This window comes from Myotis brandtii, unplaced genomic scaffold (genome assembly GCF_000412655.1).
Source record: "Myotis brandtii unplaced genomic scaffold, ASM41265v1 scaffold246, whole genome shotgun sequence".
Lineage (NCBI taxonomy): Eukaryota > Metazoa > Chordata > Mammalia > Chiroptera > Vespertilionidae > Myotis > Myotis brandtii.
In genome coordinates, this window is record NW_005359310.1 from 324294 (window position 1) to 340938 (window position 16645).

General features: G+C 39.5%; 1 protein-coding gene across 1 annotated transcript in view; it reads right to left on the reverse strand.

The window, feature by feature from the left end:
• The window catches only part of SETD2 (SET domain containing 2), a 66318-nt gene that overhangs the window by 28932 nt on the left and 20741 nt on the right, over positions 1-16645 (reverse strand). The window contains exons 6-12 of the mRNA XM_005867203.2: positions 13413-13536; positions 12555-12632; positions 10659-10756; positions 8985-9111; positions 7388-7522; positions 6534-6653; positions 4476-5138 (exon numbers count right to left, since the gene is read on the reverse strand). Coding sequence (XP_005867265.1) covers positions 4476-5138; positions 6534-6653; positions 7388-7522; positions 8985-9111; positions 10659-10756; positions 12555-12632; positions 13413-13536 — 1345 coding nt within the window. The remainder of the gene's footprint in view (positions 1-4475; positions 5139-6533; positions 6654-7387; positions 7523-8984; positions 9112-10658; positions 10757-12554; positions 12633-13412; positions 13537-16645) is intronic.

The following is a 16645-nucleotide window of genomic DNA, read 5'->3' on the forward strand; positions in this document are numbered from 1 at the left end:
GGAGCTGCCGGCAGACAGGGGACTGGGGGCCGTGGTGGGAGGGGTTGGGCGTGGGTGCGGAGGATGGGCCGAGACCCGTCCCTGTGCCTACCGCAGCCTCATGGCCCACAGGTTCCTTTCAAGGTGCACAAATTCGTGCCCTGGGCTCCTAGTAATGTATATAGTCTCCCACTTCTCAGACAGTCTTACATCCAAATAAAGTAACTTTTCCTAAATAGTGTCAAGACTTTTTTTAACTTTATGGTTATAAAAACATGATCATTATGTCTTTAGGGAAATAGAATTAAGAGTTCACCCCAAATAATAAATTGTCAAAATGACTTCATTCAGTATCAGAATGTTTAGAGCAACCACATTCTGTACTTTACTGTTTAGATCAAGTGTTGGCAAACTTATTCTGTAAAGAAGACAGTAGATATTTTAGGCTTTGCTGGTCACCTAGTCAATGAAGCAACTACTCAACTCTACCACTGCATGAAAAAGCAGCCACAGACAAACAAACATGGCTGTTAAAAACAAACAAACACACAAAAACCAAAAAATATTTATTTACAAAAACGGGCAGTGGAGCAGATTTGGCCAACCTGCGATTTAGATGGAAGTATTTATCCAATAATAACAAAGGGACTACTAATAAGTTTAAGGCCAATTTACCTTTTACCAAGGAACCAGTATCTAATATAGTGTTCTTGGGGTCAATTATACATTTTAAAGATGAAGATATGTAATATTGATCTTTATGAACATAGAATAACCTCTACTAAGGATTTAAAAATTTATTACAAAAATTCAGGGCACAAAATTTCATTTTGAAATGTTGCATTGCAGATTTCACAAAGAATATGAGTTACAGATCAAAATTCCAAGCAGTAACTCAAAACTTTTAGTTGGATAACTCCATGTTATTTCTATAGAGAGTTTAATGCTTAAATTCCTAGGAAAATAATGTGTTTGTTGAATTAAAGATAATATCTGGAGATAAAGATGAAAGGTAAGAAGAATGGCCATTAAGAAGAGTCCAATTTATCATGTTACAAAATGTTGACCCTAAATCATCAATCCAGGTGTAACTATAACTCCCCAGAATTCATCTTCAGGAGAGGCACACCCTATAACCTACAGGTCTACAAGACAGGCTCTGGAATCAATAGCCATCACAATCTCTTGGGTGTTTAATTGCAACGGAAGCTGCCAAATTCACAGGAACCTTACCTCTTTGTCTTACGATCCAAATGAATGAAGATTTTCCAGTCAAGGTTATAATTAATCACCACTTACAACCAGCTGTTTTGCCCTGTGAAGTCTAGGGTATGTTTTCAACATGAGGGGTGATGTACAACTCCTTTTGCGAACAGAAATACATGTACATGTCCCTGCTGAAAACGTAACCCAGTGAGTTTGCATGTGAACATGAAGGCGTGCTCATGTGCAGCCGTGTGCTAGAGGATGTTTCTCGTTCAGGTTTACTTTACGAGTCAAAACGTGTAAGCCTTGAGGAGCCAAGGCAGGCAGAGGTCCTGTGTACAGAGGCACAGAAAAAGCAGCTCACTTAATCCTTTCTCGCCAGGAGTCGGGATTTTCCCAGAACGACATCCATTGTCGGCAATGGACGCACCAAAATAACGCCGGCGCCATGAGTTAACCACCTCTGTCCTCTTTTCACCTATTATATTTTTCATGCATCATCCAACTTCCCAACCTTCTTCCTGTTTCTTCACAGAATGCACGCTAGGTTCTTGTTTTTCTTCAGCACGAAGTTGAAAATGGAGTTGAGAAAAGGAGACACATGGTCAGCTGGTGATGTTAACAAGCTCCTTGCTGCCCTGAGAAGCTAGATGGAAATGGTTCAAGTTACAAGAGGGATCATCATCAGATCTGGGAGGACAAAGAGTAATTCATGAAGCTTCATTCCCTTCCCTCCCGCCCTCTCATTTGTTGATGATCCCTAGAGTCTGCCTTCACAGCAAAACCAAGATTAAGGATTCTGAAGCCACTGCTTTGCGGTCTTCACTCCATCCATGTGCAGGAAGGCCAAGTGGGACTCACTCCAGCAAAGTGCAGGTGGCCCAGGTCAGGGAAGCCAGGAGTGGCTAACATAACCACAGTCTACGCCAATGCTTTTCAGTATGATCTTGGAATTAACCTCAGCAACTAACACGGTGCTGGGCAGCAGGTGCTGAGTAAAGACGGGTTGAGTAAGACCTTTTCTTTTCTGCCAAGGGCTACTTTCTACTTGAACACACAGGTGGAAGTCAGACAGAAGTAGTTAACTCTTTCAATGCCGGGAGAGCACGGATATACTGCACAGTCATCACATCAAGTCAATGCATTTCTCTAAAATGTTCAATCACAGGTTCCTGATTTCAGAGTTCTTGCTAGATGCTAGCTAAAGAATATTTTTAAAGGCAACCATAATCCGTGTTGAAGTTAGAACCATTGTAAATGTTAATAGAATAGATGAATTAAGAACCCTAGCACCAATGTGTAATAAGACATCACAGTCAGTCAAGCAAACACATGTCTCAGCAATGCAATCCCAGATGGGTAATGATTCCAGAGCAAACTCAACTTTGAAGAAAGAGCATTTAGTTAATGGCTTCCTTAATGCTAAGAATTGGGATAAACCCAAAGTAGAAAGAGTAAGGAGGATATATTTTAAGTACGAATAAAATTTTAAACCTCAAGTCAAGAGGACCATCAAGCTACACAGCACTGTGCAACTCCTTTGATCTTTCAGACAGGAGTGGGGAGGATTACAAGCAGGGGCAGAAGTAATTTTGTAGGACTCAAAATGTATGTCTAGAACGTGACTTTAAAATACATGATCTCTAACTGGGTTAAGGAAATCCCAGAGAATAATTCATACCATTACAATTACAATAAAAAAACTACCATATAGAGAAATAAAAATATTCACTTTCTCCAGATTTTAAGAGACAGGGTTTTAAGGAATTATGATAATCATGTCTTTTTCTTTTTTTTAGTTATATCAATCAGAGACTTCTCAGGCAAAAGTGAACCGCTGGGTCTACAACTCCATTCTCTCTTTGCTATGTTCACCAGTGCACTTGTCTCCATTTCCAGCTCCCTATGAGCCAGCCATAGCACAGCTCTCCTAGCAGTCTCTAAACACAAACCACTTCTTTCAGGGAAGAATAAAATAAAAGCGGGCCTTAAATAAAGGTCCACCCAAGCGACTGTCCCAGCATCTCTTTCAATTAATTGCAATTCCAATTTCTGTAGTTCACATGTTGTGTCATAAGCAGATTTTTTATGAATCCTTCTCTTTAGATTTATAAAAAGGTCAGATTTCATAAGGCTGAGTTTACACTGAACTGTAAGTGATGGAAGAGTAGCATGAGTAAGAGCTCAAATGGGTAAATGAGCTGAAACCACACCATACTCAAAGAAGGGTCTTGACACAACAAAATGCAAAAGCCAAAAATAAGCACAGTGCACGAACACTGAACTACTCATTTTGCTCAGTGTAAGGCCAGTTCCATTATGGCTCAAATCACAGGATCTACTAGGTGAGCTTTGTCGTCATAACTGGGGACAGGGAAGGCTCAGGTATCCATCTCACTGCAAATGAAAAAGTACTGCTGGTTTACCTGGATGCTTCACCTCTGGTAGAAGAAAGGAGGAACAGAAAAATAGGAGCTAGAAATGTAAACTGTTCCCACAGGATCCTTAAGACCTGGATCCAAGATTTAGATGCCTTGGGTCCACATCTCTCATAGGCTCATCCTGTTACATCTGTTTATCCAAGAGCCAGGCGGGTTTTCTGCAAAGCAAACCCTGCACACCTTGCTCCCTCCTTTGACAGGAGACGGTGTCTAAGCACAAGGCTTCCACACCTCTACTTTCCCGCAGGACAGCGTATTTTTCCTAAAGAAATAGGCATTTAAAGACAGGTCTATTTCAGACATAACACTGGAACTCAATACCAACTAGCGCTGCTCCATATAAAGCTGTTTTACTGGAACAGAAACTTATGCCAAATCATTTTTTATGAAAAGGTGCTATACTACCTTGGTTTTCTAATTAATTTTTCATTTAAATTAATTTTCAGTTAATCCAATAAATTAATTTCCAATTAATTTAAACATTCTTTGTTTTCTGCCATAGAATTTTGCAGAGAATTTTCAAATGTAGAACCAACCACACATTTGTTACTCAAAGGGTTTTTTGTTTTTGTTTTCACTGTGACGAGCACTTGAATTACTAAATTCCCTGTTGTGATACACTTTCCTAAATGAGAAAAAGGGGATATTTGTATGTTACTTTAGCTGGTATATCTCTTGCCAAGGTTTAAAATATGTTTGAGACATTTATAATAATTAGCTGATAGTAAGATGGTATTCCATTTCTCAAAAATACATGTACAGCTAGGAAAGTAGGTAATTCTACTTAAAGTCTGTGCAACTCTAAACTTGAGTAATTCAGGTTAAAATGAACAAAACTGTTTTTCTTACCTTTAGATCTTTCCAACTATCCAGGAGCTTGGTGGCCAGATCACTGATATCGACGGTTTTGTCCGGCTGCTCCTGGCTCCTCTCACTCTCCACATCAGACACGCCCTCCTCCTCATCTTGGGACGGCGTTTCCTCAGCAACAGGCTCTTCCAGCTTCGCACTGCTGTTCTCTTTTGGCTCTATTTCGACATCAGCCTCCGGCTCAGGGGTGGGTAGCTTACTGGCCTCCCCAGCAATTTCACTATCAACTTTAGACTCAGGCAGCTGTTGTGTGAGCAGCTGCTGTGACTGTAACTCCTCCTCTTCTTCTACAGGGATGGTTTCCAACTGGTCAAGGTCCTCTTTGCCATCTTTGCCTTCTAGCTCGCTAGTGGCATCAGAGATGGCACTGTCCATGCTATTCTCGCTTATAATTTTAAGTCGGCGAAACATGAGCTTCTTGGGGGTGTCTGTGTCAGCTTCAGTGCTCAGCTTGGTGGAAGGATCAGGTGTGTTGAGCGGTGTGTGAGCCCGTGACGTGTTCTCACTAGAATACCCATCTCCTTCACTCAACTGAGGAACAGCAGTCTTGGTCTGAGACCAACGTTGAATAATTGGAAGTACTTTGCTTTCTTCCAACATATTTTTAGTAGGAATAGGTAAGTGTTCCAAAGTCTTTATAATCTGATTAAACACAATAAAAAAAAAATCACATCACTTTGTACACCTGACTTTTCAAACCTCTGGATGGGGGCCAGATCATTTCTGCAGGAGCAGTGGGGTTTTTTTGTTTGTTGTTTTTTTACTGTCTTATTAAATTAAGACCTAAGTCTCTGTAGTCACAAAAAGATTCAAATGTCATAATATTTATCTATCAAAGGGAAGGAAAACTTTCAATAAGACTCAACAGCAAAAATAACAGGTACAGCTGGTGACTACTCACATCATCAAATAGGAGTGATTCATATTAATATTCTCCACCTGGTTAGATTTTTAAAAATATTTTAACTACTAGACATCACCTTGGGTATCTTTTTCTAAAAAGTTTCCCAAGTGACTGTGATACAGTATGGGAACTATGCAACCACATACAGTTAAATGATGTCTCACAGAGACACAAAAAACCGCAGATACTTACCTCTCTAGCCTTTGATACACCCAGGAAAGAGACTCTCTTCATTCAGAAATAACCACCCTCCTGCCCTAAATACAAGAGTTTCTTCCCAAGTTCAGCCTGCACTGCAGTTCTACCAAAACCCCACGGTTTCCCCCACTTCTACTTACTGCCAAATCTCCTAGGAGAAGAATGAAGGCAAGACAATCACTTATTTGCCCACTTTTAATTATGATTAAAAGGAACTACATTTGAACCACGTTAGATATATTATTTATTTCACGGGAAGGTGTAAATCACAACCCCACTAACAATGCTACCAATGAACATTTACCTAGATCTTTTAAAACACTCATTTATTCCTCAAAATGTTCTTACTCGTCATCCAGAATTCGGCTCCTCACTAATTTTTTAGAGCCCCAGAAGTAAGTTCATGTGGTTCCTATCTTTTAAAACTATGGTTTTAAGCAACCTGGCTGGTGTGGTTCAGTGGACAGAGCATCAGCCTGCGGACTGAAGGGTCCGGGTTCGATTCGGTCAAGGGCACATGCCAGGGTTGTGGGCTTGATCCCCAGTAGGGGGCGTACAGGAGGCAGCTGATCAATGATTGTCTCTCATCATTAATCTTTCCATCTCTTTCCCCCTTCCCTTCCTCTCTGAAATCAATAAAAATTTAAAAAAAAAACAACACATAAAGAACTATGGTTTTAGCAACAGACAGGATCTTTCACTTAACTATGGTATTATATCTTGCTCTCCCAGTTCCCAACTATGTAATACTGCCCTTAAACTCGATACTAGAGAAGTACATGTAAAGGTTATAGTTGGGATGACCTTGGGATGATAAAAATACTTCGCACCAGCAGTAAATGTAATGTCAAACTCATTGTCTCCGATAGCATCGCATCCCGCCCACCTAGGCAACAAGTGGCTTTAAGAATCAAGAGCACTGACTGTGAACTGACCTCCTCCTGAAGCTTCCGGTTGCTTTCCCGGCCGTCCCCCAGCTCCGCCATCCAGATCCACAGCAAAGACAGCCCATGGCGCTCCAGAAAGGACTTCAGGCGAGACTGGGAGTGAGTGTTCTTTCATGGCGGCAGGGAAGCAGGGTGCGGGGTGTTGGGGGGGTGGAGGGGGTGGAGAACACCAGACAGAATGTTAAAGAGGGCCCACAGAGAAAACTAGAGTTTGTTTATATTCCAAAAAACCTAGAAACTACTTTACCTCAACTAGAACTATGTAACTGAAAAATGCTTTAAAGTAAGAGATTATAATCTTTTTTGATACCCAAAATATATCCAGTCAACCTTTACTTTATTAAAGTAAAAATTATATCAACATTAATGTGTCATTTACAATGAAATCCAATTCTAAAGGAGTAAGAAAAAATTTACATTCATTTTTATTGAAAAAGCTAAAACTATAAAGATAAACTGGAGTAAATGAGATCCTGTGGTTAAAATGGCTTTGTTATGCTAATAACCACGGGGAGAGCGTCCAGCCCTCTGTCCACCTACCACAGCAAAGGAACATATCAAATATCATGAATTGTTGCACAAAAAAACTCACCATGTTCTCTGATTAAAGAGAGAAAACAAGTAGGATCTGCTAATAGACTAAATTATGCTGAAATCTCAAGCCATTTTTAAGAATACTTGCTTTCAAAGTCAGGCAGAACTCACATATCCATTTTTAAAATAACAGAAATTCTTCTCATCAGAATTATTCCTTCTTCATTCATTTATTCTGAACTATAGTTTAAATGTCCCACATCAAATTCAGAAATAAAAAATAAATTAATAAATATCAAAGTGTTCACCTGGATGAGCTTCAGACAGGTAAGTTTCTGTTCCAAAGTTTCAATTCTAACCATTAGCCGGGATAAGCTGAGCACCTGGTTTTTATCAGAGAGACCCTCCCCGTTCTCCATCAGCGCTTCTAGCTCTCCATCCACCTACCACAGCAAAGGAAACATCTGGTTATGAAGCAGCATCGACCCATGCACCAAGAGGGCACCCTTTGGATTCCCAGTCAGGGCACATGCCTGGGTTTCGGGCTCAATCCTCAGTAGGGGGCATGCAGAAGGCAGCCGATCAATGCTGATGTTTCTCCCTGTACGTTATTTAAGTAAGGGCTTACTGTGAGAATTAAGCGAGTTAATATGTCAAGTGCTTAGAATAGTGCCTGGCATTCAGCTGCACTATGTATGTTCTCTAAAAAGAGAGCTGAAGCACACACAATACTTCGAAGAGTTTTTTTCCCATATTGGGTGGTAGAAACATGGGTGTTTATTATAAACTTTCCCCCTTTTTTGCATTTTAAAAATGGCATTTTTCAAAGCTTTCTGCTATCTATGTCTTCTTATGGAATTTAGTTTCTTCATAATTAATTCTTTTCAATTAATTTGGGCTTAATGACATAATCTTGAACCATTATACTTCTATCTACTCCATGTTCGTTGCTGTCTCCTCATCTAAACCGTAAGATTGACGTCATTTATGATTCTTAACAGTAGACTATATAATCCTATATAATAAAGAGCTAATATGCTAATTAGACCGAACAGCCGAACGACCATGACCTTCAGACAAAGCCGGGGCTGTCAGGGCCGAGCCCCTTGCACGAATTTTGTGCATCGGGCCTCTAGCTGGTTCATAAGAAGCCCAGGAATGAGCTAACTGCAAAGGATCACAGAGGGATATGCTAACTACCTCCCCAGCCCCCAGGCCTTCCTCCCAGCCCCCCACTAGGATTCACAGGTGGCTATGAGGCTCACACACACGGCTCTGGAAAAGGAATCCTCAGGGAAGGGAGGGGAATTTACAAAACAACAACAACAACAGGAAGACTTTGTCCCAGTGAAGAGCCCCTGTAAGGAACAAGAAACCTCCTGCCTGCAGTAGTGACTCAGGTGAGCCGGGGGAGAAAAAGGCTATCAACTACTGTTCTAATGTATTAAATGAAAAGACCACTTGAGACTATTTCTCACTCTTACGTTGCCTGTTACCTCTCAAAACTCACTTCACATTCCAAAGAGGGTTTTCAGAGATTTTCAGAACACTTGCAAGTTTTAGAGGTCCAAACCAAACAGACCAATATGAAAGATTAGGGATACAGACCAGCCTCACGTGAGCTAACAGAAACAGTTTAATTTTACTTAGGATTAGTTTTATTGGCTCTAAAAAATCATTAGCACATGTGTTTTCAAGATGACTTCATTATTTCTCAAACGTATCCAATTCTAATTCCTGTGACCCTGAAATAAAAACATCCATCATTCATTCTTCTTTTCCATGATTATCTCACCTGATCCTGAATTTCTCTGGTTGTAGTTCTGACTTTTCAAACTTCAATCAGAAAAGCTACCTCCCTTAAAATGTCTATGGTGAAATCTGAAAAAAAGACACAACACTTACTGAATCTTTCTTACGGGATCGTTCCTTCTTCATTTTCCCTCCTGCTGCTCGAATGCTGACTCTGTTCTCTCCTCCCAGGTAACCCCGGCAATTAGCTGACCCACAGAAACATTTCTGCGCTTCTTTTCTGTTCAAGGAGCACAGGAGAAATGTCAGTGTGTGAAAGTAAACCATATAAAAATGTTGACAATATAATAATTACAAGAGAGAAGTCAATCTAGACTACAGAAAAAAAAATTTATTTTGAGACTCCAAAAAACCTGATACTATCTAATGCAAATGCCTGAAAATTTCTCTTAAAAATAGTCATTCTTTTTCTAATCTTTCTTTATTAGCTAGACAAAACTAGCCAAGAGGTTAATTAGTAATTTCTTCATTTTATAAAAGTACTTACTAATATATGAAAATAAGAGCTCATATACATATTTGGACTAGGAACAAAATTGCTTAAGTAGTTTAATATCTATTACTTATATGTAGATATTTGACTGGCACATAGAACAACTAAATGTATTATTATAAAAAGATGTATAGAGGACAGTAAAAAACAAGACCACTGCCCAGATACATTAGTCCATGAGGTGTTGTGAAATGGTGATACCGTTCATTATACTTCATTTATTAGCTGAAATAACCTCTATAAAGAACTTCTTCTCATCAAATATTTGGTTAAACCTGAAGTAGAATTCACTAGGAATGGCAGAATAAATGCTTTCTTTCTTTCTTTTTTAATTCTTAAAATTCATTTTCAAAGTCATGAATTGGTTCTCATCAATTATGATGAATGCAATTTTATTTTCAAAATACTATTAATATTCAAGGATTCTACATAATGTGTTTCACACTGCTGCAGTTGTTACCCTATTGATGCTTAAGTGTTACTAGGAACTCTCCCACTTCTGGTGAGAGCCTATTTGAGCTAGCTCCTGAGCCCCTTTGACATGACCCTCCTAATCTAATATGTTAATTAGACCGGATGTCCTTCAGGACCAAACCAGGGCTGCAAGGGAAGCCCGGGTCCCAGGTGCCAGAGGGAAGCCGGTGCCGGCAGCCAGGGAAGGAAGGCCTACTCTTGCATGAATTTCGTGCACCGGGCCTCTAGTGTTTAATAACTGGCTTTCTGGTATGACAAGATGATCCAGGATCACCTTGTTCAATGCGTTTTAAGCTTGAAATCAGCTTGCTCCAAGGACCCGTGTTCCTTTTTAGTGGGATTTTGTAAAACCACAATGTAGATGCTTAGGGCATTGACTGCTACTTCATTACTTATTGATTTTGGTAAACAAAACTAGCTAACAATTTTTCTTCAAAGTACAATATGGCATAGATGAAACAAGATTAAGCGTGAGTTGAATGACGAATAGAGATTTATTGTACTATTCTCTTTACACACACACACTGCTGACATTTCTATAATTAAAAATTTTTAAATTACATTAGAAACATACTTATATATGAAGTATGAAGTTCAGAGGAAAATTATGCTGTTCATGCACAATACCCCTTAATGGCCAAAAGTGCCTTACAATAGGAAAAACACAAAATTGAAAGTCCACTATAGATAAGAGCTGGTAATATATGTAACTTCTCAGTAGCTCACATCACAGTTTTCTCTCTGTATCTGAACAGTCTACTTTCCCACAGAAGCAGCAACACAGAAAGAACAATACTCACCCATATCTCTGGAACTGGTAGTCAAATGTTAACTCTGAGCCTGAAGGAACCAGTTTGGTGGTAAAAAACCCAACCCTGAGCTGTCCATTCACAGTCCACTGAGATGTTGTTTGTAAAAGGAAAGAAATTAGTAACTAATTAATCTATGTTTTTTTTTAAAGATTACCATTATCAACCTTAATTATGCATGTTCATCTTTAGAAGATAAAGGCTTTTCCAAATAGGTAAATAGGGAACTTTTTTTCTTTAAATAAACTAACATATTAAAGTGCTACTCTTATTTCATGAACTATCAGATTGAATATCATCTATAATTTGTATCTAATAAAAGTAACTGTTACTTTAACTAGTTTTGATGCGCTGATTTCCACATAGTAAAGATACATTATGTTAAAAGTAATTATGTTCAAAGATAAGATGGGGTATGGAACCAGGGGGAAATGATGCCAAAAGTTGACCTTCATGAAGCAGTGGTCACACTGCTGCGTGTAGTGAGAGGGAAGGTGTATAAAACTCAAGAATTAAAACGGGGTTAGTACACAGGAGTTAGGCCTTGTAGTTCCAGATCATTTGCGATGGAAGTCGACTGTAGAGCGCCTTTCCCGACCATCTGAACATGTTACCAATGGAAAAAACATCTTAAAAAGACGAAGGGACACCATGCAGTTGGAGTCTCACCGCCAGACATATGGCCACCAGCTGCAGGCGAATCTGAGCTAGAACTGTAGGCTGAGTCATTTCAGACCAATGTCTCCCATTCATGATATGGCTCAGCTCTCAGAAAGAGTCCTATTTAAGGTCGAGTGGCACACAGATCAAAGGCAAAAAATACCAGGATCCAAAACCACTATTTTGATATGAGAGGGGACCATTGGATCTATTTTTCCTAGGGAGTGGATCCATAGTTTTCTTAACCTAAAAAAGAACCAAAGTTCTAATCTATTTATATATTTTAAATCTAAGCTCAAAACACAAATGAGACACATTCAAAGTGACAAATCCACCGATGAATGGATTTATCAAGTGCCAACTCTGAGCCAGGCACAGCACGTGAAGAAAAGCAAGACCCGGGCCTGGCCTGTTGAGGAGCAGTGTGCCCACACGCACCCGCACAGAATCCCTCTCACCTGCGGCCGATTTGCCCTTTATTGCGTCATTACAACCGTCAAATCTGGAACCTGGATAGGAGCTGATAAAAATCTGAATGGGCCCAGTTGGCGTGGCTCAGTGTCGACCCATAAACCAAGAGGTCACTGGTTTGATTCCCAGTCAGGGCACATGCCAGGGTTGCAGGCTTAATCCCCAGTAGGGGGAATGTAGGAGGCAGACTGCAGGAGGCTGACTGATGTTTCTCTCTCATTGATGTTTTTCTCTATCCCTCTCCCTCCCTCTCTAAAAATCAATAAAAACATTTTTAAAAATTTAAATAGTGCACATACACTCTGGACTCCATTAAGAACAAAATTTAGTTTTGTATTTTTGGCAACTTTGAAATAATATCTAAAATTTATAGGCAAAAAGAGGTGAGAATTAAATGTAACAGGAGTTTTCTGGACAGAATACTAGACCCAAAAAATGACAGATGGTAAAATTTGAATAAGGTCTTTAGACTAGGTAACAGTTAACAGTATATCCTGGGTTGAGTAATTGTATTATGGTTATGTACAATGTATATTTGGAGAAGCTTAAGTGAAGGATGGTATGAGAACTCTGTACTATCTCAGCACTATTTATTATTTCATAACCTAAATTTACTTCAAAATAAAAACTTTTAACAATAGAGTAGGAAAAAATGATTTAAAAATATTAGTCTTGGGTGCTTTTGATATACAATCTGAAAAGGTCAGAATAGAACCTTAAGTAAATACCCCAAACTCTAAATCCACCCCAACTTACTTTTTGAGTCTCACAGTTTGGCTCACAGCTATGATTCATAAAACGAGAGCAATTTCCTTTCTGAGTGGCATCTATTATCTAGGGAGAGGGAAAAGGAAGAGTTAAAAACGAGACCTAAACATATACTTGCATTTTGCAAAGGAAAGGCATCAGGCAAATTTAAAATCCCATTCCCAACCCCTTTCCTTTAGAAAACACTCTCATACTACTTTATACTTCAGAGTGGTGACCCTGTCCTCTGGAAGATCTGCCGACTATAAACATTTTATCCACAGACAAAATTATCTCCTTTATCTATCGTTCTCTCATCTACTTTGAGCTATTTCTTATATCCCACTGTGTTCCAACCTCACTTCTTGTGTGTCACTGTGTTCTCAAGTGCACGCCATGCCACAGTGCAACAGCTCTCAAACTGGCGTATCTGAGCGCCCTGGACCACTTGCTACTGGGCCCATCTCCAGAGTTAGATTCAGCAGGTCCTGGAGCCCATCGCTAGGATTTGCATTTCCAGACTGAATGTAGAGGCAAATATGAGAATCTAGGTAAATTCTATTAAGCCAGGTATTAAGGAGATTTGTAAAAAAAAAAAAAAAGTCAATATAATGGGCTTATTACTTTGAAAAGGTCTAATAAATATTTCTCAGCTTTAATTTTCAATATAATAAATATTGACAAATATAACCCACATAAACAAAAACTCTTGGGGGGTGGGGGGTGGTCACTGATAATTGTGAAGAGCTGTAACATGGCCCGGCCAGTGTGGTTCAGTGGTGGAGCGGTGACCTATTATATCAATAACCCTTTCGAATTCAGCAAGTTCCAGATCTGTTTCAAAGCACACACATCCGTGCCGCTCACCTCATCATTCTTCAGGGCCATGAAGTAGTAGTGGATGTTTTTGTTCCGTGCGTACTCCTTCACCCGGGCTTTAAACTCTTTATGATCAAGGACCTCTCCACAGTACTCCAGGACAAAGGTGTTCCTGGAACAAAGGAAGAATAGCAGTTCCTGCCTAGGGACACTTTCTTACATGGAAAATACATACGTCCGAGCAAAATTAGTGAATTTAAAGAAATATTCCAAAGCGGATAAAACTGGTATTGCACAAGACGTAAGTAAAAATATGTGTGAAGTACCTAGCATCTACTCCAGGTTAATTTCCTCCTTCCGAATGCTTTTAAGAGTGTTGATTCTAAGAAGCTTTGATAATTTATACATAGTGCCAAGATGCACATCCTTATTCTAACTAGATAGTAAAACAAACTTGCAACTCTGGTTTTCATTATCATGAAAAAAAAAATGCTTCACAGATACACCTCTGAAGAAATCAGGAAGCCCTGAAAGATTAGAGGCTTTATGTTCCAGGAAAACAGAAGGCAACGTAAACAAACATAGCAGCCCTTCTACTGCCTTTACCATCGAAGGTCTCAAACAATGTTAAAGGTCAAATACACTGTTTCTGCCCTGGCCGGTCAGGCACAGAGGTTAGAGTGTCAGCCTGTGGACCGAAGGTCTCGGGCTCAATTCCTGGTTAAGGGCATGTACCTCAGTTGCAGGTTCGGATCCCCATCCCCGATCAGGGTGCACGCGGAAGGCAACCAATCGATGTGTCTCTCTCACGTTGATGTTTCTCTCTCTCTGTCTCCCCCGAACCCACTACCTCCCTTCCACTCTCTCTAAAAATCAATGGAAAAAATATACTCGGGTGAGGATTTTTTTAAAATGCTGTTTCTCTGGCTACGTTCTCTTTAAGTTTTCTCGAACATTTATCAATAATAATTATTAATTTCTCTCTTTGGCTTCTTTCAGGTACTTTCTACCCTTGATTGTTCTTTCCTTGGTTATTTACTTATTTTATTCTCTACTGAAATATTAAATTCTCATTCTTCCCCCCTTCCCTTTATTCTATAAAAGCTCATTCCCACCAGTGACTTCATGTATTACTACCTCCATGTAGTCAAATGCTTCTCTATGCTTTGGTCCCAAGACACCCTTAACTGACTGACCTGGAAGTCTTATCTTACCCCTTCAAAAGGAATATGCCCTCACTCTAACCGGAGACTTTATCTTATGTTTTTTTGTTAATCCTCACCCAAGGATAGAATTTTCCATTGATTTTTAGGGAGAGTGAAGAGAGGGAAAGAGAGAAACCAGCTAGGGCTAACCAGAGATTTTTAAAATGTAAAAATGTGCCGAAACCGGTTTGGCTCGGTGGATAGAGCGTCGGCCTGCGGACTGAAAGGTCCCAGGTTCGATTCCGGTCAAGGGCATGTACCTGGGTTGGGGGCACATCCCCAGTGGGAGATGTGCAGGAGGCGGCTGATCGATGTTTCTCTCTCATCGATGTTTCTGACTCTCTATCTCTCTCCCTTCCTCTCTGTAAAAAATCAATAAAATACATATTTTTAAAAATTGTATGAATTAGGAAGGTGTGGGAAACATGGAAATATTAAATCCCAGTATATTTTACCAAAGCAGGGTACTCTGTAAGTAGCTAAGGAAAGGTAAAGAGCTGCAGAAAATTTTAACCTGCTATGTGAACCAATAAAACATCCTCCTCCCTCCCCCAACCCCTTCCCTAAAACACTAAGAGTCTATGTTGCATCTAGCAAGAATTTACTTTAAGTTTGAAGCTGTGTGTTTTAGTGAAACTCTAAGAGGCAGTGTTCAGACATATTATCCACTACTATTCCTACAACAGAGGCTTAAGCCTAAACTGGAATTCCTTAAAAAAATTTAAAAAAAGACTCAAAGAGAACAGCCTGGCTGGCTTGGGTCCCTGAAAATCTGTATCTAGACCAGAGTTAGTTACTTTAGAAATGCACTGGACTAAACTGGGAAGTTCTATGTCATTAACTATGTTCAAAGGAAGCTTAGCCTATTATTTGTTTAAGATATTATCAAGTATCCAACAAAGTCGATATAGAATACAACACGATGATTCTGTAGAGAAGGAAATATATGAGGTTCTGACTGTCCCCTCTGCATATAATGAAATGTGTCCTTTTTCCTGGTTGGTTCCCAAAAGACCAGACTGATACAAACATCATTTCCTACTTTCACAAGAAAAACAGAACGATTTGGCTTTTAGAAGATAGATGAAATTTCTCAGGAAATGAAATTACCTGGTAGTGGTAGTCGTGGTGAGGGTTAGGTTGTTACCTGTGGGGATTCCTGTGACTACACATAATAAACAGACTAAAAACCCTCGCCCCATTCCAATCCCATCTAAGGGTGGCCATGTGATTAGGATTCTGAAGGAATAGTTGTGCCTGAGTCCCTAGAATCCAGCAAATGTTTTTTCTTCCTTTATTCCTTTTGTGTATTTAAATCATAAACACATATCCCCAGCCAGTGCTGCTCAGTGGTTGAGCATCAACCTATGAACCAGGAGGTCATGGTCGGATTCCTGGTCAGGGCTGCAGGCTTGATCCCCAGTGTGGGGCGTGCAGGAGGCAGCCAATCAATGATTCCCTCTCATCATTGATGTTTCTACCTCTCTCTCCCTCTCCCTTCCTCTCTGACATCAATAAAAATATATTTTTAAAAATGAAATAAACACATTTAACCTGTATTACTTAACTTTATAAGAAAAAGGCGTAAGAATATTTTAATATGTGATATGTGACAAAGTTATGTTTAAAGGAAATATTGAATATGGTAGAAAAGAAAGTGAATCTTTCACTGCATTACATATAAGAAGTTTACATGCGTTAGGTGGAAGCAACATACAAATGCTTACTGAGTGTCTGTCAAGTACGCTTTAATTCTCTGCCTCAATACCCTCAGATAGTGTCTTCTACTCTGATCCAAAATCAGTTTCATATAAACTAATATATTCTGTTCTTACTCCTTTTTACCTTTACAAAATTTCACAAGAATTTTGGGGATCTATAGCCAATACTTCAGCAATTGTCTGGAATTAAAAGAAACATAACTATTAGACAAAAAAGGACCTGCTTAGTCCAAATGTCAAAAATGTCCTTCTTTTATATCCATATAGACAGGAGAGGCGGTTCCCCTCCCCCACAAAAGTGGATTTTTTTACATAGTAGCTACTAAGTGGCCATTCTGCACAATAATCATTATTA